This window comes from Equus caballus, chromosome 14 (genome assembly GCF_041296265.1).
Source record: "Equus caballus isolate H_3958 breed thoroughbred chromosome 14, TB-T2T, whole genome shotgun sequence".
Classification (NCBI taxonomy): Eukaryota; Metazoa; Chordata; class Mammalia; order Perissodactyla; family Equidae; genus Equus; species Equus caballus.
The window spans coordinates 59,268,775-59,293,723 of record NC_091697.1 but is presented as its reverse complement, the minus strand read 5'-3'; the positions used below and the strand labels follow the sequence as shown (position 1 = coordinate 59,293,723).

Below are 24,949 nucleotides of genomic sequence, written 5' to 3'. Positions count from 1 at the left end.
TTTGAGAAATGAAAAATCTTTATTTTTTACAAAAGTTTTCATAAATGCATTTTATATTTGATATGCATGCTATTATAACAAAGCAACTAAAAATATAATTACAGTTATTTTATGCATATTTAAAAAGTAATATTTTAATCTTCTCAATTTTTAAAAATTGAAAGTAGAATAAGCAATTCTTCAAAAAATATCCATTTCTTCCCCATGCAATTCTTGCAATGACTTAACAAGGAAAATTAAAATAACCAGTCTCATGAATGTTTGTCACCTCACAAAAATCTTTTCAGTTTGGGACTACGTTTAGAAATGCTTGTATTCCAGGTTTTTGTCTATTGCCTCTGGGTTATAACCATTCCAGTGTGCTAACTGAGAGTTTCTCACTTAGGGCTTTGTCCTCACTTGAATGCTAATTCCCATTCTTACTGTACTTAATTGTAGATTCACAGACAGGACTGTGCAGCGTACTTGAGAGAAAATTCAGGCTACCGGGATCTTTTTTTTCTTTTCATGTATATGCTTCCTTAAAATAAAAACAGGCAAGAAGATATAGCAACTTAGCTCAACATATAGTTATCAGTTTTATGTATGATTATTCATTCTTTCTGTTCCTGAGATATTAAGCAAGTTTGTAAGTAGTCTGTTTTCATGCAAAAATATATTTTCCCATTCTTTACATTCATTTTATAGTATTTTGTATTCTAAATAACTATCACATTTGTGCTTTATACATTTGTAAAATAAAGAATAATTCATTTTCTTTTCCGCAGAAAAATAAAAGATTATTGGTTCTTTGATGGCTCATACAATCAAATTAAGTGCTGGCTGACTTCAAGTTGCTAAAACACTACCTGACTATAAAAAGTGCAATAGAAAGTTCTATTTTTCTCATGCTTGCAGGTTTACCTAAATTCAGAATGAGAGGTTGACTTGCTCACGTGAGGGAGACATGGTATGTTTATACCTTGGACTTCTGAGTCTGTGAGTTCCTAATACATGGAGCTAGGCCTAATGCCGCACCTTGTCAGAGTTTCCTCTCACCTGGAGAGGAATCACGATACAGTATAAAGACGTCTTTTATGGCAAAGGAAAAAAAAAATTGGTGTCTATTCTATTTTATAATATACACAACAAGATTAGTTTGTAAAATGTGAGAATTACGAACACATTGGAATGAGAAACAGATAAAAGGCCAAACATTTAAGAACATCTTTATGCTTAAGGAATTGACCTCTCTTATGCCTCCAGACTTAAATCGTATCTGATGTCCTCTATGAATGTGAAGGTCTTAAGTACATAGCCTTTTTCTGTATTGGTTAAAGAGAAATGCAGACTTTTTCCCCCCAAAATAAAGTTGGGAAATCTGGAGGAAGAAGGATTTTTCTAACACATATTGTTTCATTTCTCCTTTATTAAAAAATTCAGTGAAATTAAACAGAAGAATAGATAAATATACATCCAGTATGTTTAGGGCCCTAACTTTCCTCAGCACATCTGCAATAACCTGTCTTTTGACCCAAATGTGATGATGTTCACACAGATAAGGAAGGCTAGTAGAAACATAAGATCTTTAAAGTGAGAAAAAGAAATCTTAAGTTGTCCACAATCAGTTATATCTAACTACTATGAGGTATAAATAGAATCAAAATAAGTTTTAAATTATTTGCTTATATTACATTGTCCAAAATCCTTTTGGAAACAAAGCCAACTATGAAATTTTAGTTGAGTGGGAAGACAAAGGGAAACAGCTTCATTTTCTTTTAGATGTGAAGCTGCTTGTCTTTAAAATAGTATGAATATCCAATTCAGGTGATGATTTTCTCTTTTAATTAGTCAAATATATATTGAATATAAAAAAGTAATGCCATATAGATGTGGCCTTGGACATTTTTAGTTATTTGTTTATTCAGAAATGCCTTTAAAAATTAATGTGCATAGAACTAGCTCATTTAGCAAAAGTCAAATTTATAAGTGCAAATAGTGAGTCTGCAGAGAAAATACACCAAAAGAATATGTAAAAGATTGGATAAATACATCAAATGAGCTGTGGGCGACTTTTGCCAAGACTGAAATATAAATGCACAATCACTGATGCAGATTCATCCAGTAGGCCTGTGTGATTATGCAGTTTTTATCCAATAGCATTTATTTACAGTTTGGATTTGCTCCAGGGGAAAGGAGCTTCTGAACTGTGAACACTGCCCCCATCTCTGCTTTTTGGAGTCCTGTCTCTATTAGAAGAAGTTGCTTCTTCAGATGCACCGTCTGTAGCTTGGAACTTAATTGCTGTCTAAGCTGGGCTTTAATTATATCAAATTATTGGCACCCAGGTGTAAGAAAGATCTAAATATAATGCAAGAGAGGAGGTTTTTGTGGTTAAGCCTAGAAGCATCTAAAAATTTTATGAATGGAATTATGCCCTAAGGAGATATTTATCTATGATGGACTTAAAAAGTTTTCTAGGGGCATTTTGAAGAGGTTCTTCAAAATTATGTTGATGAAAAATTATTTCATTTGGAAATAACATCCTCACCTTCCCACATCCTGTCTAACTGAACAAAAGTGAAATTGTTCAGAATTATAGCCATATTTGGTTTCCCAGGCCTAGGACGGACATATTGAAAACGGAAGACTGGAAGAACCCAGCAAGGAAAATTAAGTACATTAATGGCTGCCACCCTGAGAAATAATTCTGGGTTTCTTCTCCCAAGTCTTCCCCAAAGGTCCATCCATTGTAGAGTCAACAGACATCTCATAGAATTCATTATGGTAAGAAGTCCATGAATCTATACATACTATCCTTGAAGTAGTTTTACATTATATTTCTTGTAGTTCCTGAATATTTTAATGAGTTTAATAAGTGAGAAAATGAATTGAAAGATCTTTGTAAAATGTTACATAAATATAACATTTGTTTTAAGAATATCTGATTTTGAATTTTTCATGGACAAATGTAAAAATTCAAGAGAAAACTTTTCACATCAATAAGGATTGTCATGTTTAAAGAATCTGAAGTTATGTAGAATGTGAGTTATCATGTTTTGTTTTAGCATGATTCTATACACCTAGTTTTGATTTTTTTAAGTCTGATTTAATAGTGATTTTTTGACATCAGTTATTGAATGAGGTAGTCCACATTGCCTAGATATTTGCTGTATATGGTTACTATTCAAAAATAATTAAGTACAATGTATCAGTTATGTTTTCCTTTATGTTTTAATAGGAGTTCCGTGAACATTGAGAATAATTACTTTTAGTGGTACACGGTTCTTGAGAAAAGTCTTGATTTTCACATTGCCATTTGTGATATTTTTAGCAGCTTGCTACAATATCATTTTAATAAAAATAAAGTGTACTCAGTGATGACAGAGAAAATATTGTTAAAGACCTCTTGGAACAGAAAAAGGCTCAGTCATAAAGTCACAAGCTTATTCATTTTCATTTGCATCATTCTGACTCATTACTTTCAAGAATAACTATCATATTGCTACACAGTCCATTGTACTGAGAAGAACTTTCCTTGAACTTCACATGGAGATTGAATAAAGGTCTTCTATTTGTTTTTTGAAGTATTCTCTCAGCTCAGGTCTCTTAGCCTTTAGTGTTGGTGTCAGCAAGCCGTTTTGAACTGAGAACATATCAGAGTGGATGTGAATGGCTTTAACCTAAAAACCAAATGAAGAATACATCTTTATCAGGAATATAACACAGCATTTATAGCATACATGATAAAAATAAATGTGCATATGGAAATAGATATATTGATATAAAAACACTACACTTAAATTATTTAAAAGTCAAAATTATGTTAATAACATTTCAGCCTATTGCCACCTTTTTTCCTTTCTACTACTTCCTTTAGCCAGTCAACAGAAATAGATTGGTTGCTTACTCTAGACATTAAGGATACTAACAGGAATCATGAGTGCCTTCGCCCTTAGGGAGTGCACATTCGCATCCGGTAGAACAGACACACTGGGCAGTTATTAGCATGGTATGCACAGGATAAAGGTCACCTAACTCAGTTATGGTAGGGGAGAGGGAGGAGTAGTCAGAGAAGACTTCCCCAATCAGGTGAGTGTTTTTCAGAATGAGTAAGAGTTAACCAGCAAAGGAGGAGAGGTGGGTGGAAAAGGGCATTCTAGGGAGAGGCAACTCCAAAAACAAAGCTATGGGAGTGAGAAATGGCAGTGTGAGAAAGGAAATCCATGTGGTTTCTTGTTGTAGTTACATAAAGTAGGAGGTAACGGGTGTGAGAGATGAAGCTGAAGTGTTAGATGGGACAGTTTACAAAGGAGCTTAAACTTTATGCTGAAGACAATAGGAAGACACTGAAGGTTTTTATACAGAGCAATGACATGGCTGAATACACATTTTAGAAAGATCTTTCCAAGAGAAATCTGAAAATGTTTTTTAAGAACATTAATATTAGAAGCAGGGAAACTAATCAGAAGGATCTGGCCAGTCCATGAGGGAGAAGATAAGGGCCTACACTTAGGACAGTGGCAGAGACAGAGACAAGCAAGCTGTTCTAAGAACGATTCAGAGATAAATGGGCAAGATGTAGGAAAGAGGGAGGCAGCCTCAAGGATTCTTAGGTTTCTGGCTTGGATGGCTGCATGGATGGGGGTACCAATCATAGGAGGAACATAAAGTCTAGGGGGGACATGATGAGTCTACATTAAAAAAAAATGTTCTGCGATGGAATTTTATCACACCTATTCGAAGGAGGCATGGAGGGATCAAACTTAGTGTTCACATTGCCTATTTTCATGAGGCAGATACCAGGCCTCCTCATACAAAGTCTCTTTGCAAAGCTGAATGGGGAGCCAGAGAGATATATGAACTATTCTAGGAGGGCCTGGGTAGACTCTTCCCATGTGGGGCTCCAGCTGAAAGGGTCATTGTCAGTTCTATGAGAATTTTATGATCTGGACTTAAGCTGAATCCTGGAGTGACACTGTCTCCAAGAAATTGTATCCTAACAACTGGGTCTAAATTCAGTGATTTTGTTGGGATAGTAGACCCATATCATTAAATAGCAAACAGGGTTATAATTGCTGCATATAGATTTTTTGGTGTAATATATATATACATTAGATATATAAAAAATAGAATTGCTATAATATAGACTTTTAAAAATTAATTCAAAATATGTGTTAAATACACATATACATTCATTTGTTGTTTTGTGTAATTGATATTTATTGACTAACTACTATGTGTCAGAAATTGTGTTAGGCACCAGGGATACAAAGAAGAACAAGACAGTCCCTGTCCACATGGAACTTACAATCTAATAAGAGATGTTGCAGTATGATACTGCTACTATAGGGACAAGCGCACAGAGTGGGTCACTTTTGGGGGGCAGAGTCAGTTGCTTTCCCAGTACCCACTACCAACTTCTTCCTACTCCTTCCAAACAGAACCCTGGTTTGTTTGGGTGCCAAAACAGTCTATGCCAATCATGACAATCCTGTTTCCTGATTTTCCAGCTTCCCTTGCAACTAAGAGGTAGCTGTGAGATCCATTTTTGGCTAGTGAGAAGGGTAAGTTTTTGCTTTCCTAACAAAAGGTTCAGACATAGTGATCTCTACTCAATCTCCTTTTTTCTTTCCTTGAATATGGACAATGTCCAAAGCTGTAGCACCTACCTTGTGATCATTAGGTAGGTGATAAGCTAACATACTAAGAATGGAGAGTGGAAAGATAGGCAGAGCCTACATCTTTGAGGACCTGTACCTGCCTTGGACTGCATATCTTTGGAATTCTCATGTGAGAAAAAACACAAAACACACCCAACGTGTTTAAGACACTGTAGGTTTTCTGTTAGAGCTGAATGCATTTCTGAGATAGCACATAGCCCAGTCTTGGGCAGGGTTCATTGAAAAGGGATGCCCAGTTGAACTCTGAGGAATAAGCAGGCTTTAGCCAGACGAAGATAGCAAGGGGAAGGGACTGTGGCTGTTATACGGCCTGAGGAGAAACGGGTGCTCTAGGCAGAGGCTACATGTGCCAAAGCACATTTGGGGCATTACAAGTGTAGGCTGAACCATATGGTACAAAAGAAGAAGAAAGAGATGGGGCTGGAGAGATAGACCAAATTATAAAGGATGAATATGCCAAGGTAGGGAGTTTGGACATGATTCTTTAAACAATTTAAGCAGTGAGAGACAGAACGAGAATGGCTCTTTGGACAGATTACTCTGTTAATAATGGATTGAAGTGAGTAAAAGTCGAAGCTGGAAGACTAGCCAAGATGCAAGATTGATGGTGATTTGGGCTATAAAGTTGGCTGTGGAGCTGGAAATAGATTTTGGGGATAGAAAGGACAGGACTCACAATTGGTTTGGGTAAATGGTAAAGAAAAAGAGACAATAAGTTAACAAGCTTTCTGCTTGAGCAGAAAAACTGGAGAAGGAACAGAAAGATCTTTGGAGGTGGGAAGACCAAGTATTCATGTTAAGTTTGAAATGCTTCTGAAACACCCAAGTGTTTCATCCAGGACAGAGCTGCAGCGTGGGCTTGAGACACAGAAGGAGTGACTTGAGGAGCAGAAAGGAACTGGAGTATGGGTTACAAAAGCCAGGATAACAAGAGTGAGAGGTCACTGTGTCAGATGCTACTGTCATATGAGAACTGTCAATAAAATCAATGGACACAATCAGAAAATGACTTATTTCAAAAATCAGTGTGTGTATTACCTCACAACCATTAGGATGACTATTAATCAAAAACCAGAAAATAACAAGTGTTGGTAAGGATATAAGAGAAATTGGAACCCTTGTGCACTGTTGGTGGGAATGTAAAATGGTGCAGCCACTGTGGAAAACAGTATAGCAGTTCCTCAAAAGACTAAAAGTAGAATTACCATATGACCCAGCAATTCCACTTCTGAGTATATGCCCAAAAGAATTGAAAGCAGGATCTCAAATAGATATTTGCCCATGTTTACAGCAGCATTATTTACAATAGCTAAAACATGGAAGTAACTCAAATGTCCATTGACAGATGAATGGATAAACAGAATGTGGTATATATATATATATATATATATATATATATATATATATATATACACAACGGAATATTATTCAGCCTTAAAGAGGAAGGAAATTCTGACACATGCTACAACATGGATGAACCTTGAGGACATTATGCTAAGTGAAATAAGCCACTCACAAAAAGACAAATACTGTATGATTCCACTTATATGCAAGACTTAGTCAAGTCATAGACAGAAAGTAAAATGGTGGTTGCCAGAGGCTGGGGGGAGGGGAGAAATTGGGAGTTATTGTTTAATGGGTACAGAGTTTCAGTTGTACAAGATGAAGAGAGTTACGGAGATGGACAGAGTTATGGAGATGGATGGTGGTGATGGTTGTTCAACATTACAAATGTATCTAATACCACTCAACTGAACACTTAAACATGGTTAAGATGGTAAATTTTATGTTATATGTATTTTACCACAATAAAAAAAAGTTAGAAAAAAATCAATGTATGCAAATAGTTGCAAAAATTCAATATGTCAACGATTGTTTTCAAAATCTCTGATGCTAACAGTCTAGTGTCCTGGCAGGTAGGTATTTTGAGATAGCAAAGAATTCTTTGCTCAGAAAACTCTCCATTACATTCACTGATTTTTAAGATCCGAAACTCAACAGACAAAGAAGACCCCTAAAGCAGCTATACTTCCAACTTCTTAACAAGCTTTTAAGAACAATTCTAACAAATTCTAGCATTTTAAAACCTATGCTTGTAATTTAAAACCGTGAAAGTTTTCAAATGAGCACAGCATTAATAAATCAGATTTATCTTTGTCTCTTAGAAATTTGTTCAATTAAGGATTCACTTTTGCTATAAAAAGAATAGCATTTTAGGGGCCAGCCTGCTGGCGCAGTGGTTAAGTTCACACGTTCTGCTTCAGCAGCCCGGGGTTTGCCAGTTTAGATCCCGGGTGCAGACCTATGCACCGCTTGTCAAGCCATGCTGTGGCAGGCGTCCCACACATAAAATAGAGGAAGATGGCCACAGATGTTAGCTCAGGGCCAGGCTTCCTCAGCAAAAAGAGGAGGATTGGTGGCAGATGTTAGCTCAGGGCTAATCTTCCTCAAAAAAAAAAAAAAAAAAAGCATTTTAAAGGATTCATATGGGGGAGAGGGGAGGAGGGAATTTTAGGCTAAAACTAGAGCTAGCATTATAGGTAGCTATGTCAACTTTAGTTCACATATTGAAAGGATTTCTATTTGGACATCTAATATAAATAGCTGGAAATCTGAGGATCTTAGCTAAAATGGGGTATTATCAAATGTTTCAAAATTAGTTAAGGTTCTTATAAAAAGTGTTTTGTTTGAAAACTCTCTCAGTATTCTTGATATTCAAAGAAGCAAGGATTTGGTAAGGAATAGGGCTGCCGTTTTTTGTACCCCCTGGAATATAGTTTTTTCCTAATTTGTGTTTATCAAACATAAACCATCCTAGGGACTCCAAAATTCACTCGAAACAGGTCCCAAGGGAGACATTTTCAGACCCTCGTGTACTGAGAACTAGGAGTTCTGCAGAGACCACTGCTGGGGGTGGTGTGGAGGTGGAGACAGTGCAGAGGTGGGGTGTGGATAGGTAGGGGTGGGATAAGGTGGGGGAGAGGCAGAGGTGTGGGGGTTGGTTGATGGGGGAAGGAGGGTGGGGTGGAGGAGAGGCTCGGGCTCAAGCCCCAAACCCAGAGGAGCGGCACTGCTCTTATGTTTTGCGCATGATCAACTTTCATATAAGATGTCACTTAAGTTCTGCTGCTTAAACAAGCTTGGAAATCACCATTTGACAACAAAACTAGTTAGCTTGAAGAACATGAACACAGTGTAAATCAAACTTAATCCCAGGTACAGAGATTTAACTCAGCAACTCATGTTTACTGTCATAAAATGAAAAACTGACAAGGCTGATAGCCTTAACTTTTTTTTTCACAAAGTTCTCTTCTGATAGAAACAGTATCACATAAAGACTTTTAGTAAGTACAAACCATCTATCCACCTTCTTTTGTAAATGAAACTGATAATATGATTTTTAAAAGGAGATGCAAATGCCAAGATATAATTTCTACAGTGTCTTGCAGCCTGGGTTTCAGCTCATCTGTGTTCCTAACAGCATGTGGAGAACATCATCTACTTGCCACAAGAGTCTATGTTCAGTACAGGGACTTGGGGTGAACACCTTTGAAAATCCACCAGTGACAAGCAGAAGCTAAAAACAATATAGTACAGGGAAGATGAATTTCATAGGAAGAGCTACATAATGCTATTTAGATGGTAAGTAGAACGTGAAAGAAAACATTATGATCTTAGGAAGAAAGGACTACATCCCCAGCTACTTGCAGCACACCCAAAGGGCTGGCAGGGACATCTGTAGTTCAGTGTGGCTCTCTACAAAATAGCCTCTGCCTGAGGAGAGGAAACATCGTTAAATACAGCCCTGCAGGAAGCCAAGCAATATGACGCTTGGCTCACCTTTCAGCCCATTGATGAGCAGATCAGAGTGGCACTGCCACCGGGCTGCCAGTCCCTGCTCCAGTCTGACCTACAGCCTTGGGTCTATTTAAATTCCTCCATGAAAATACCTATACAAACTGCTGGAGTGACTAAAAGTCTAGTCAGTAAGTGGAAAAAAAATGGGTTAAACCACATGTTTAACTAAAACTGACCTTAACTGTGGGTCCCAAACCCATAGTTTTTTTCAGAAGTGAACCAATGATAAAACCAATTTTCATTTTCTAGAAATAATCATATATTTTCTCATAAAACCAAACTGTCAAATTGTGAAAAAAAGGAATGAGAATCTTTGTTCCCCCTTTATACCCAACACACCATGAAATTTGTTTTCCAATGTTAATAAGCAAGGTTTTTGTTGAGGGAAGAAGGAAGGAGATGCATAATGTTAGCTTCCTTTCCAGAAAATACACTCTTGCCACTAAAAAATTATTTTATGGGTTTTTTTTTAAATTTAGAAATACTGTAACATTTAAATATTGTATTGGAATAAAATACCTCAAAAGTGTCAATTTATGCCAACTCATTAAAGCACAGAACTTTTCATAATTTTCAAGTAACATAGTATTTTAAGTTTTTCAATGGTATTACTCAATAAAACACTGTGACACACAATATTGCTTGTAGATAATAAACAGAATGAATAATTTAGGACAGAAGAGAGAAAGTAAAAAAAAATCTAAATTAATTAGGGAAATTCTCAATTCATTTCTGCTTTAAAAGCAAATTGGTTAGTATTCATTTCAATGACAGGAAATACAATAAAATATTTTTATTGAGGGCTTGACTAGTCAGAATGTGAAAAAATCTATCAAGTGTCAAAGTTTACTTTGTATTGCCTATGCAAATTAATGAGGCATACAAATGTCAAGAAAATATTTAAATCACAGTTAAGTATGTTCAAATACTTCCCAGGTACTTACGTGTTTTAATTATTGACACAGTTATTTTAAATGCTTCCCATCTACTCATTAAAATATATCTTCCAAAGATCTCTACAAACTAATAATAGTTCTAGGAATTGTCTGTTTCTGGAAATTAAATTACGTCAAATTGTAATACAAAGTTTCATTCAGATCAACCCCGCCCAGTAAGTCTGAACTCCTAAATCTTTTGTTGAATGATTCAGGCCTTGGGCTTGGAGATCTATTTGTGGGGGTGTGGTTTTTTAAAAATTAGAGTTAAGCCTTAATTGATTATTTAATTTTGAAGAAAAGGGGAAAGGACAAGCTGACATTGGATTATGGATTAATGCAAATAATTTATGTTGAGCTTTGGAACACAGCTGGGAGCACACCCTCCCCATGCATGAGGACTGGTTTTTGCTCTCTGGTCAGCTGAGGGCACACACTGGCTGTGATGGGGAGGATGCCACAGACTAATAAAGAGGAAAATGAGAACAGAGAAAATGAAGAGGTGACAGTCTTGGCAATAAAACTCAGGCCTCTGGGATGCCACATGACTTCTCTGTATTTGAGGTTACCATGGTGAGGGCAGATTATTAGAGCAGAAACTCTGCTTAAGGCATGTGGAAAGTCAAGAACACATTTCCTCTCAGTAAAAGCTCTAACTAGAGCAGTGGTTAACACTGGAAACTTATGTCCCTTTTCTTTCTTTCTTTCTTTTTTTTTTTGGTGAGGCAGATGTGCCCTGGGCTAACATCTGTTGCCAATCTGTCTCTATTTGGTATGTGGGATGCTGCCACAGCATGGCTTGATGAACGGTGTGCAGGTCCATGCCTGGGATCCAAACCGGTGAACCCTGGGCTGCCAAAGCTGAGGGTACAAACTCAACCACTAAGCCACTGGGCTGGCCCCCGAAAGCATAATCTTAAGAGTTGGTAGTCTTTTCCATGAAGAGGAATCAGATGGTCTGTTTCTCCACATGCCCTGTGGGGCACTGCAGGTTATGCATCCCAACACCAGCAGGGGGCGTGCAGGCCTTGGGAATGCACAAAGAAACTTCCTGGCTTAGGCAATGGCGCCTCCAGGCCCATGCAAGCACAGCACCCTTACTGCGAGCCATTCTGACCAGCATGTAAGCCAGATCGATCAGGTCTCCAACCACCCGTTTGTGGCCCCTGCTCTACATGATCACATATGACCCACACAGCTCCTCTTAATGGAAAGGCAATGAAGTCAGTTCCAGGAAATCCAGAAATTTAAATAATTATCATGCCAGAATTGACCTTTCTTTCATAACGATAAACTGCCTGAATGCCTCAGAATGCCTTTATAATTTTTTGAAATAAGAATGTATTTATCTAGGCCTTCTTTGTCCTAAAACATGCTGACAGATGAGGGTAAAGCAGTGTTTCTCAAACTGGATTAATGTAAAGATCTATTTCAAAAGAAAAACAGCTTTCTCAGACCCTGAAACTATGTTTAGATTTCTTCAGTTTGAAACTTAAGAAAAGTCTTAATCTGTAGAAATGTTTTTTAATTGCTGCAAGAAATTTATATTTAAAACTAGTTTAAAATGTTTTTAGGTTATCATCAAAATGAACATATAAAATTCAAAATTCTCATCAACCTGCAGATCCCTAATATTGTATCTGGGGACCCTACTGGAGAAACAAAATTTTATCAAAAACCTTTATATTAAATACATACAAGGAAACTGGAAAAATCAGTATTTTTTTCGCTTGAAGAATTTTTTTCTTTCTTTTTTTTTTTGCTGAGGAAGACTAGCCTTGAGCTAACACCTGTGCCAACCTTCCTCCACTTTATATGGGGTTCGCTGCCATAGCATGGCTACAAGTGGTGCAGGTCTGTGCCTGGGATCAAAACCCACAAACCCGGGCCACTGAAGTAAACTGTGCTAAACTTAACCACTACATCACAGGGCCAGCCCCTCTTTTTGAATTTTTGACTAAAGAAGATGTATAAACAGCATATGTAGGTAGGAACAAGTATGCTTATAAACTCACTTCAATGAGAACCCCAACCTTGCAAAGATAAAAGTCTTAGAGGACTGCTGTGTCCCCTCTCCCAACATATTCTTTGTTTCCTCCTCTTTGTAGAGGGCATGCTGGGCTGACAGATCACTGGCTCGAGGAGCCCAATCTTTCCCATGTCCTAGCAAGTCAGCTTGCCTTCTGCACCCAAGAAGACAGTTCCCGTAAAAATAAAAATAGGACAGGACTCTGGTCTTGAGTATTGCAGGCAGCTTGGATACAGACCATGTACACATGATGTACTAGTGATGGCTAGGGTACTATTTCAGCTTCATGAACACTTGTGATTATGAGGACAATGAGTGCAGTCTCACTCGACATACGACCTATTTTAGTTCAGGATGCAGGCTGTTGCAAAGTCATCTTGGAACAGGCCTTCAGGGGTCTGTGCAGACACAGCCTGCCTGTGGGCCATAGCACGGAGGATGGGGAATCTAGGTCAGAGTCACTGTGGGTTAATTTAATTTTCATCACTGCAAAAAGGGCTGTAACAAGTATGGGAAGATAATAGTTACCTGTTCAAAAGAATGGAGTCCACCTTCTTTTCCCAAGCTCACCATATCTTCCAAAATGGCTTTCTTCAGCTCCTGCAATGAACCATAGAGGCAAAATGACAAGGCAAAAACACATTTTGAAATGGAAGTAGAGGAAATAATGAGTTTTGAGCAAAGTGCAACTGGCAATTGTGCCAACACATCCTCCTGCCCCGCAAATGGGGTTGACACTGCCTGGCAGCATGCCAATCACTACCTCTCATCAGGCAAGTACATGTTGGCCATGGCTAAAGAAGTGACCATGAATAGGCTAAGGGACCACTCGATTTTTTTAAGTGGGCCTCAGGTCAGCCTGGTGAGTCCTAGGAGTCCTGTCACCCTCAGAAGAGCCCAAGTCCACTGGGAGTGCTAGGGTCCACGGCTGCTGCTGAGAATGGACCACCCATTGGAAGGAGCTGATGTTGAGCCAGAGCACAGAGATTCTCCTCCAGAGGACCCTACATGTGCCCTGAGAAGGTTTCTGGAAGGTGCGAGTAACTAATGCTCTAAGCAGGAAAAATTGTGTTACTTGTTCAATTCAAAGACTGTCTAAGTCCAGTAGATACAAAATCCACTTCACATTTGTAAAGAGCATGGTCAATGAGTCAGAAGGTCTGTGCTCACATCTGACACTGCTGCTAACCTGTTGTGTGGCCTTGGGCAAACCACCTCTTTCTCTGGACTAGCCTCCAAGCTGTAAAACAACAGGGCTGGCTAAGCTTTCTATTATGTCTCCTGGCTCTAAAATTCAATAGTTTATCAAACATTCTAAGAAGAAATATAAGCTCCTTCAACAATTACGAAAAAGACAAAGCTCTGGTTTAGGAGTCCCACCATCTATAAAATAATGTTACAAATTCCTCTACGTGTTCAAATTTCGCTGGTCTACTGTTTTTCTCTCCTCTCATTATGCAGTATCATACAAGGCCCAGCGAGTTTTTAGGGAACACCCCCAAGGTACTGACCCTATTTGTGCAGAGCTCTACATACGTCCCTTCGATTCCTCTCTTCTGGGCCCAGGACGGCATGACTTCAGGGTCGGGCACAACAATGCCCACCAAAAAGGCCTGCATTTCCCATCAAACAAAAACACAATCATGAATGACAGATCCTTTAAAGTGGTTATTTGTAGTCCAGCATTAAAAATAATCTCTTGGTATTCTCAGACTCCACCCTTTTCTAAAAATAAGTATATGCTTATATGTTATGAAACATTCTATTAATGTATCATACATTCTTGAGTGCTTATTTTCTGATATATTCCCCTAACTATATTTTAAAAAGTAATAAAGAATAAGCTTAAGGAGATTAAGAATCAGTAAAGTTAGACCGATATGTACCTTTGATTCTCATGCCACTCGTAAGTACCTTTTTAGGATGCTAATCAAACAACTCTATGATCCAAAACACATATGTTTCTCAGGATTTCCAGACCATTTTGAAATTGTTTCATTATGGTCCTCATTCACAAAGAACTATATTTTAATTTTTTAAAGGATTTTTTCAAAAATAATTTAATAATATTTAATTATAATTCCAATGACAGCATAGAATATATTCACAGTGACCTTTCTGACTTCAAATCTAAATGATGTTGAAAAAATAAATATAAATTCTCTCCAAATAATTTAATCCTAAGAAACTATATTATCACCAATACCATTACTTGCAATACTGTATCCATTTATTTGTCATGTTCATTTGCATAGTTTAAAATCAAAACAGCAGAAACCCTGAATCTTGCATCTTACCTCAAAATTCCTCTTGGAAGTAGGTAGAGCATAAGTTAAAAGCAGTGGGAATGTTCATTATTACCACTTCAAGCAACTTATTTACCTAACTGCAATTTACCAAACTATAAGCAATTAAGATTTCTCCTTTAAAAAAGGAATTTTCTCTCATGATCTAATATGCAGGAGAATACTGGTGTCTGATTGGAAATTAGTGTATACCACTTTAATCAAATATCAAATACTTTGGAAATTATGCCAAGATAACTCTAGATTTTTCAGCAGGCCTAGTATGCTTGGGAGGGCTGAAGAATAGAGGAGTCACCTTTAAGCTGTCCCCATGAACATAGATTTGCGCCACAGGCTCACTCCGGATATAGATGTTCTCAATCTTCTCGGGTGCAACATATTCTCCCTGAGCAAGTTTAAATATGTGCTTTTTCCGATCAATAATTTTAAGAGTTCCTGCCTGTGGAGTTAGACAAACAGCTTCATAAAAAGACAGCATTCCCAAGCCTGAACCCCTACTCCTTAGTGCCACAGCCCCTCACTCCTGCCCTGTCCTACCCTGCAGACTTCCCCGGATCTGCTCCTCCATCTGCTGTCTCTGCTCTTATGAAGCCACTGAGTGGCTGGAGAGAGCCATCATGTACCACAGGTTAATGGTTCCCAAGCTTTACTGGGCCCTGAGTACCCACTGTGCTTTCCCCTCAGCATTGACCCGAGCCACACCCCCCTCCCACTCCTGCCACCCTAGTGCCCAGCAACAGATGTCCTCCTCCTCAGAAGGCCCACCTACTTTCCCATCAGGGCTCCCTTCTTGCCCAGGCCCTTGCTCCAGCTGTCCCTTTTCTCACCAGCATCTTCAGTTTTGCTCCTTAAATCATGCTTAGGCCTCTCACTTTAACTATTGTAACCACTCCAAAAAGTGGTCTCTCTATCCTCCAGCAGATAGCACAGCTCTGGCAGAGGCTTCCCATGATGCCTACGTAATGAGCTAGACGGCATTAGGAGTCCTCACCCCTAGAGCAGGCAGGCCCTCCCTTGGGCAGTGAGTGCTTGTGAGTCTGGCGTCCAGGACCTCCACTTACCTCCCTGACTCCCCTTGACCTATTTGAGTTTCTGAGATGATTAGGTGAGTCTCTCTCCTTTGGCTCAACCCTTGAATGTTGCACTTTTCTTACCTCCTCTGACAATGCTGCTTGAGATAAACACCATTTACCTCTTCACTGGCCACTCCCACATCTGTCTGAGCTTCCAGCCAGACCTCTTCACTGAGCTCCAGACCCAGAACCTAATTATCCTCAGAATGCTTCAGAAACCAGGCCTGCAGGATGCAACATGCCCCCAAAGCAGCTCATCACTGTCCTCCTCAAGACTGTCCCAGTCGCCGAGCCCCAAATCTGGAGATGGCCTTGCCGTTTGCCTCTCCTGGGACTTCCAGCAGTCAGGCTCATCTGTCCTCAGTCATAAATGCCTCTCATATCCACCGCCTCCTCCCATCAAAACCACTCTGTTCCTGCCCCATCTGCTTGATCCACCAGAACCAGGACAATTTCTCTAGAAGAGAAAAACAAGCAGGCCCCATTTTGCTCAAAACCCAGGCTGGACATCACATGCTTTCCCTGCACTGGCTTCTTTGGTCCTCATGGCACCCCATAAGCTGGGTATCATCACCTCCATTTCATAGATGATAAAAGTGAGAATCAGAGAGGTTAGTAACTCCTCCAAAGCCACACAGCCAGGAGGGAGGGGAACCAGGATTTGAATCAGGTCTTTCTGGATCAGAAGCTTATACCTTTTCTGTGATCTATCTAATACTATTTCAAAATAATAATAATTAAAAGAAATTGCCTCCCAAAGACTGCCTGCCTGCTCTCTTGGGCTCTGAGTTCAAGGACTACACTAGGTGTGCTTCACATGAATTAATGTACTTGCTTCTCACAACACCCTGAAAGGTGAGTGGTTTCATCCAAGTTACAGGGCATCAGCAGCAGATTCAAGGTTTTGTGGAGCTTTAACTTTTTTCCCATTTTGAGGGCCCTCTTTAAGGAAAATAATACAAAAGGAAGTTCCTTAGAAGGAGTCCATACAAGTGAGGGGCCCTGAAGCCTCAACTTCCTTAGCTGACGGGACAACCCACCCTCTGCCGGTATCCAGGGCCCTGCTGCTTCTCCAGCCTCCCTTCTCCACACCTGTGGGCCCCCAGTTGGAATTGCTTGCCTCACACCTCTACTGTCTCTCACTTAGCACGTGCTGTTCTATGACTCCCGCCCTGACTCTCTTTCCTACTCTCTCCTCTCCCCTCAGAACATGACTCATATCCTGAGACTCAGATCCAGTAGCCGCCTGTCCTCCTCTGCCTCTCTCCAGGTAACAGCGGCCCTCGGCTCATGCCCATCACATTGGGTTGGGAACCGTCGAAAGGCACATCTCTCCCCTGAGCAGAGCCCTTGGCCCAGGGCACACACCAGGGATACATCATTGTCTGCTGCAGGAAAGAGCGTCCTCAAAGGGAAGCACACTGATTCAAGCAGGGGCAAATCAGCTCGCCAGTCCAGAGGACTCCTGGAGGGCTCGACATCATTCACATGCCCGACAAACAAATCATCTCAGAACATCCACTCAAAACCTGAGCAACTTCCCAGAGACATGGAGAGGTCCCTGGGGTGGGCTGCTTCAGGGGAGGGCTCTCAGTTTCAGTGACAGAGCCTTTTTCTGGTCATAGCTTTCACCTAAGCATCTCCTCTGGGCCAGGCTTTGTGCTAACTATTGTGAGGAATAAATGAGATTATATTCCTCACAACAGTAACCACAGAGGTAAGCAATGTTATGGTCCCCATTTTACAAATGACAGAATGAGGCACAATAACTGGTTTTGGCTAAAAGTTGGGGGCCAGAGCCAACGAATGCCACATAGCCTTGCACTCTTATTCTACAAGTGAGTCAATCTGGAGACCCAGAGGGGATGAGGCTTTGCTCAAGGTCACAAGAGCAACTGCTGGCAGAGCCAGAGGAACTCACGCATCCTCCTGCTCAGCTCCAAGCTTTTCTCACTGCTCAGTGCCACCTCTCAGCTGGAAGCCAGAGTCCGTGGGCTCCCAGGCCCTGCCTTTCTCAGATCTCCCAGATCTACGAACCCCCTGCTCCTTCTACTCCACCCATCAAACTCCACAGCACTGTCAGATCTCTTTCTGGAAACCATCAAGAATAGAGTGGGTCTCAAACTCCAGCTGTACCCTCCCACAAAGATCCCTATCACCTTCATCAGGAACACGGAGGATGAAGCTTCAAGAATGTGGCAAAGAAGAACCTCCAGATCCCTGGAGGTGTTTCTGAACTAATTGTCAGGGAAGATATAGAGAAGACTCCTGCCTCAGGAGTGAGTCAGATTATACACCCTACTACCACCAAAATGTTTGGTGCTCCATGGTTCCAAACATACGCACCGGCAGCCATTTCCCAATGTCTCCAGTGTGAAGCCAGCCGTCGCTGTCCAGAGCCTCCTTTGTCCTGTCAGGATCTTTCAAATAACCTTTGAACACATTTGGTCCTTTCACACATATCTGTAGGGACAAACAGCATTTTCTCTCAGCCCACAGCATAATGAATCTTAATGTGAGGCTGTCACCAGGCATGTGTAGAATAATGTATGCAATCCCTCAGGAAATCCACTGTGGAAATTGCAGTGATGGAAATAAAGGACAGGAACCGTCTCCTGCCTTCTCTCAAGCAGCATCCTTTCCATCTTTTCCCTCTGCCCTGGCTACCCCAGGCCTCCTTCTGCCATCTTTCCTTCCTCAGGAACCCCCTGGCCTTCAGCATTTGCTGCTTTGTGAGACTAGATGGGGTCTCATCAGATATTGATGGCTGGCTGGTTCTACTGGCGATGCTTGAGCCCCCTACTTCATGAGCAAGCTCAGCTTTCCCATCCACTCCCACAGAATGAACAAGTACAGGCCAGCTCTATCTACACTATCTGACCTATTTGCAAACGGTCATGTTTCTGCTGGGACAGATAGACAGCAGCAGGCCATGCCAGTTAGGGGGAATAAAAGAGATTTTTTTAAAGTTTAGGAATTCCAAATCTTCATTTAGACCATCCCGGTCCCAGCCTTGGGGGTTGATTGCTTCATAAACAGGAGAGGAAATGCTGAATTCAATTGAATTCAAATTAATCAGTAATTTAAAGTGACTTTACACATAGGGTAAAAGGAAAATAATTCCATTTTCATGTTTTTTTTCTTTTACTCACTACATGTAGCATCACAGACACGAATGGCTAAATGCGTAAGTTTACCTCTCCCTCTCCTTTGCAGGTCCAATAGTTCAGTTCTTCGATATCGACGAGCTTGATATGATTGCAGGGCAGAGGCGCCCCGACATGCCCTAGAACATTAGAGTAATATGGTATTTGTCAGTGTTCAGATCAATTTCAGCAATGAAGATGCTCCATGCCATGTAAAAAGCCCCAAGTGGTCATACTGGGGAATTATGAATGGAAAGCAATATGCTTTAAGATCGGCATTTGTCACAGGCCAGTGCTGATAGTGAAACAAAATTCTGGAAAGGAGAGGCCAACCTCTGCTGGGCCTTTGTTTTACATTTGATTCTTAAGAGCTAGCCAGGCACACCTGGCCCAGCACTAACCTGCACAGGGTCCATGGTGGGGCTCATACCCACACCAACCATACAGGCAGGATTTTTTTTTTTACAATAATGCCCATATTAAAACATTTTTCCCATGGTCAGATCACACGTCTTGGTTTGGGATCATTCAATATAGTCATCATCGCTTCTCCTCCAGTCACCAGACAGTTGTTTAATGTGCATGGCAATCATCTACAAATCTAGTTAAAATGTAGATTCGGATTCAGTAGGTCTGGGATGAGGCCTGAGATTCTCCATTTCTTACAGGCACCCAGGTGATGGTGAGGCTTCTGGTCCACACACTACACTTTGAGCAACAAAGTAATGGAAAGCAAAGACAAGGTAACTTGTCCCTGAAAAATAAGACTTTTCTTGGTCTTATATACTCCAACCACAAAATTATATCTAAGTCATTTTCTAATAATTTTTTGTGGTTGTTGCAGAATTAACTGGCAAGGCAGAGGATTTTTAATTAGGTGCTGGCCAAGGTCCTGAAAAAAACAACCATGTAAATGAAAAATGAGGCTGTGACTCTTTGGTTCTCTTTTAAATGAGAGGCTGCCAAATCCTTTACAGTATGGTACAAAGATATCTATCCTCTAATACTCAATAGCCCTTGAAAGTTTTTATGGTAAGGGGATTAATTAAAAAGGCAAAACCTCAAAAGCCTTACATAGGAGAACTCAGATGACGTAAGAGGGAAGAAAGGGTCCAACAGGAAGGGAACATGTGAGCGTGATCAGTAAATACAATGGTGGTGATAAGAAAAAAGTTAGTGAAATAAGACCTCAAAAGACAATCCTTGTAGTAGGTTTGCGAGTGGTAGAGAGATCAAAGAATGTTACAAAATAGGCTTTATTCAGCTAGAGTTTAAAGAAATAAAGCTCAGGAAAAAAGGCTTCTGTACTTGACTTGGCAAAATATGATTTCAATTTAGCATGCACCTATCGTGTTTCTGCTGACTACCTCAAGGTACTCTGAAAATAGTATTGCATTACTGAGCATATTTCTTTTGCATGCACATCATCTCAAGTTTTCCAGTTGGTAGTTGAGCAAACTTAAGCATGAAGAGTGACCCCAGGCTCACAGAGGAAGTGGGTATCCTCAAGAATTCTTTTGCTGAACGTTTTTCAGATTATTCCAGTGTCTGGTCTAAATTTGGTGATAGATGGTACATGGGCTACCCACCGCTTCCTCCTTGCCCTGAAAGATGAGGCTCTTCAGAATGAGGACATGGATAGGAGCCCCTCCTTCCTGAGATTGCTGCTGCCCTCTAGACATTAACACCACAGGAGACCACAGTTCCCCAAGGGCCTCAGAAGTGGCCCTTTAAGAAATAGTGCTCTGGCCACCATGAACTTGCCTCTCCTTCCCAAATCATATTCAATTCATGGCCTGCTTCTTTCATTCTAAAATGACTGTAAGCAAGGCTATGTGGTATTAGGATCTATAAAATCCAATATACTGATTTTTACTGATATTATAAGCATTTTTCCACCTGGAGCCTTATTTTGTGATCTACTACTTTTTATTATTTTTTTAAACATGACTTCTATTTATCTACAAAAGAAATAGAAAAATACAAAAAAGTAGGAAAATACAAAAATATGTAACAAAGAGAACAATAGATCCATAATGCCACAACGAATAATGCCATAACCACCATTAGTGTTTTTCTTCTATTTCTGTTGCTTTTTTCCTAAGTGCCCATGTAAATTTACTTTCCATGAGGAAGCTTTAGAGCCTGCTGCCTGAACTCAGCAGTGCCCTGTGAACCATTCCCTCATCTCCAGTCCATCCTACCTGAGGTCCAGTCCCCGGGTGTGGTGAACGTACATCCAGCTGTGCACTCAGTTTGGCCATAACCTTCATAAACCTTCAAGCAAAACACGGAGACCACAATGCAGGCACACACCCTCCTGCAGCTGACGGGCTGCCTTTTTCAGGCAGCTAACCTCCCACTGAGCATCAGGCTGCTCCGTGCTGGGGATGGTGAGAGGGGAGGTGCTCTGGAGGTAGGTAATTCCAGGTGAAGCTGAACACAGACCACAGGTGTGGCTACTTTGCTATTTTTACCATAGACAGTTAGATAAGGTTATGTGGTTTGGGGTAAAGATTTCTGGCCTATTTTCAGCCACTAACTATTTTTCATTTGCAGAATATGTATTAAAGACAAATATTTTAAAATCTACTATATGTTTTATTTTGTCTTTGAAAGATATTCCCCTCCAGAGCCCCATATGCTTGCAAGAATACACCATGTAGGAGAGTCTGCCTTTAGGAGTGGTCAGGCCATGTTGGTGTAGAACAGGAGGACAGTGTAAGAAGCCCAGAGCTTCCAAAGTAAAAAAATTTAAGCATGTACATTTATGAAATAGATGTGCTTACTTTAGTTCAAACCCATCAGTCACAACTATGTTACTATACCCCGCATATGTAGGAACTTAAATATTAATCGAATGGATAAATGTAAGGAGTGGGCTTTTTAGAGATAACAAAACCTATTGAATCAAATAAAAACACACAAGTGGACTTTCATCCTCCTCCCTTGTGCTCCTTTTCTGGGTTGGGAGATATTTTGCAGGCTGGAGAACGCAGAGATGCTGCTACAGGTTTGGTACAGGTTCTCCAGCACATTGATGATTCATACATAGTTTATCTGATCCTTTTTCGCAGAGTGGAAACACCTGGGCTTTCAAGACTGTCACAAGTTCATCCTGGCATTCATTGACTCAGGCTTCTTACATCCTCAGAGGAGGGAGCTTTTATTCCACTAAAAGCTTGCTCCCAGGATCTTTTTCCGTTCAGTAGACAGTATAGTGGGTTTCCTGCCCTAACACACATCCCATTGCTCCCAGGGAAGGACACATAATGGCAATACCTGGCACCCCAGAGCCGCCCGGAGGAATCCCAAGACTGTTGGTGATGCGGGGGCTGCTCCAGTAACAATCATCCGCACACACCCACCAAGACTGGCCTGTGGGAAGAGAGAAGAACCTGCCAATGTTTGTGCTGCCAGAGTGGCGTCTAGCCCATCTGGGCCTCATCTGTTCAACCTTCAACAACTGTCCCCTACCTGGACCATAGGATAGGGATCAGAGAGAAGGCTTGAGGCTGTATAACACATGAGCTGAGGAAGTCCCTTCTCCTTCCAAATGAATCAGTCCAATCAGCTTTGCAACTCAACCCATGATATCGTCAATTCTTTTATGTATTTTGAGATAAGTGCCACTAACCTGTATGGTATTCTGTAATTCTCATTCTCTCTTCCTTAAAATACATAGCCATTCCCTCCCTCTCCCATCATTTGCTAGCATCCAAAACAAATACTTAAGACAATTTCTTCCCACTTCCGTCTCAATGGCATAGGCTTTTTTCATTTATAAATCAATACAATGCTCTATTTACTATGCACTGCAGAGGACAAAGAATTCTTTAAACGCTTTGTCTTTCTAAGTTGAGCCAAGAGATTTTAAATATTAATTTTCATATCTAAAAATAGAATAGTAAGAAAAAAATGAGTAATGCTACTAATTAACTACAAATTCCTTGAGTAATGCATAGCTTGAAAACTCTAGTGGGGAGACACAAATGAGTAACTTATGACTGGCCTGGTTTGGGAGAGGTTGAAGGGATAGGAAACACAAAGGGAAAGGAAGATTCTTGGTCATCTGGCTAGAACCTAGAGCTGCTGGAAAACCACCATGGCCAGGGCTACAGGGAGGGGCAAGAGAATCTTCAAGCCCCCTTGGTGGACGTGACCCATGAAGGGCAGAGTTGCTCTGATGCCTGTGGAGGTCAAGCAACCTACTTTTCAGGAGCCCTTCTTGCTGGTTGCCTTTTGGCAAATATAACACATCTCTAAAGAACAGAAATGAGCCCTTTTAGATTTCAATGGTAGCTTAAGCTTTGATTTCATTAGCAAATGAGTTTTATTATTTTATAAGATTACAGGCCACTGGGATGAACTTCTTTAATTCTTCTGTAAGGTCAACCATTGGACACTTGGGTGTCACTCTACAATCACTTGTTCATTTTCTTACCTGAATCTTATTAAAGAATAATTCATCCCAGATACTGTCATTCCTGATGATTCCACTCTGGACCTCAGCCTGTTTACGCTTTGCTGCAAACTCCAGGAACCAACGCTTTACTGGTGTGTCTGCTTGGCAGAAGATCTAGGGAACAGAAGTTGGAAACAGCTGTTGGGGCTGCATGTGCCACCTCTAGACACACCCCCCAGGAAGAAGGCCCAGACTGGCCAGCAGAGAAGCCATGCTCTATTTCACCCCTGTAGGAGGTCACTGAATGTGTGACATCCAGCTAAAGGTTAATGCTACCAAGGTCTGGGCATGTTGTGGGGATAGCAATTCCTGAAAAAATCTCCCCAACCACAACCAGGGTTTTGGAGAATAGCAAGGATGAGAGTTAGGGCATTCAAGAGAAGAGGCAACTTCTAGAACCTGAGGGTGGAGGTGTGGAAAGCCTGCATGGGGTTCCAGACCCTGTCCATACAGCAGATAAGCAGCTTTTCAGCCTGGGCAGAGACTCCCTGGAGGGCTCACCTTGTCATACATCCGGTTCAGCAGTCGTGGGACCACAGGGAAGATGGTGGGGCAAAGAGCCTTCATATCATCCGAGAGGAGACGGATGTCTCCCTGGAAGAAGCCGACGCGCCCTCCGTGGCAGTAGACAACAGACTGGAGGAAAAGGACAGGAAGGGAGGAGTCCCTCAGGCTGGTCAGTCTTGGCTACAGTCCAGAGCTGTCTAAAGTTCTGCCCTACATGGAGGGCGCCCATGACCCCTTAACCCAGCTCTGGCTGCTGCCATGGGACATTGAAGAATGCTATCTGAGGTGACAAACTCCCTGCCACCTCCCCACCTCCCTACTAAGTTCCACTCAGGCACAGAGAGAAGCAGCAGGAGACAGAGTGGAATGCTGAGCCTCTGGGAGATGCCAGAGCAGCCAGTCTCACTGGTGCCTGCCCCTTCATGTTCACTCCTAAACTCTGGACAGGGGCCTTAGCTCTCTGAGCCATACTACATCCTATCAATGGGTCTGCTCCAGCTCTCAGAGCGTCTGCGGATTTCCCCAGGAACACCTCACCAACTCTGAAGGGTTTGTGGTACCCATGAGTACAGGAGATGCTGCTAATGTTGGCTGTGGGAGGCTAAGGGGGACCTGGCTGGTTGCTAAAGGGACTAAGAGTATGCCAGAGGCTTAATATAATCCTCCTTTCTTTAATGCTCATAGCAACCCTATAGGAGAGCCAGTATTTCTAATATCCATTTTATAGGTGAGGAACGCAAAGGTCGGAGAGGTAAAGGGACTTGCCCAGTCACAAAACCAGTTCACAGTAATTGCTGGCATTCTAATCCAGGTCTGGAAAGCTGGAAAGCATGCCCTATTATACCAGATCTCCCCCAAGGCAAAATGGGAGAGGCTTAGAAGACACAGTTTATTCACAGGTTGATTCCTTGAGTGACATACATGGAGAATTCTTTGTCCTCAGAACCTCATGTGGACCCCGCCCGCG

At 41.0% G+C, this 24,949-nt stretch overlaps 1 protein-coding gene across 10 annotated transcripts in view; it reads right to left on the bottom strand.

Annotated features, from left to right (window-relative positions):
• The window catches only part of ACSL6 (acyl-CoA synthetase long chain family member 6), a 60,035-nt gene continuing 35,086 nt past the window's right edge, over positions 1–24,949 (bottom strand). For all 10 annotated transcript variants that reach the window (XM_070234428.1, XM_070234421.1, XM_070234425.1 and 7 more), the window contains 10 exons: positions 23,977–24,111; positions 23,455–23,589; positions 22,293–22,388; positions 21,215–21,287; positions 19,062–19,150; positions 18,211–18,327; positions 15,087–15,230; positions 13,997–14,098; positions 13,014–13,085; positions 1–3,662 (listed from right to left, as the gene is read on the bottom strand). In XM_070234428.1, the coding sequence (XP_070090529.1) occupies positions 3,525–3,662; positions 13,014–13,085; positions 13,997–14,098; positions 15,087–15,230; positions 18,211–18,327; positions 19,062–19,150; positions 21,215–21,287; positions 22,293–22,388; positions 23,455–23,589; positions 23,977–24,111 (1,101 nt within the window). In that variant the 3' untranslated portion in view covers positions 1–3,524. The remainder of the gene's footprint in view (positions 3,663–13,013; positions 13,086–13,996; positions 14,099–15,086; positions 15,231–18,210; positions 18,328–19,061; positions 19,151–21,214; positions 21,288–22,292; positions 22,389–23,454; positions 23,590–23,976; positions 24,112–24,949) is intronic.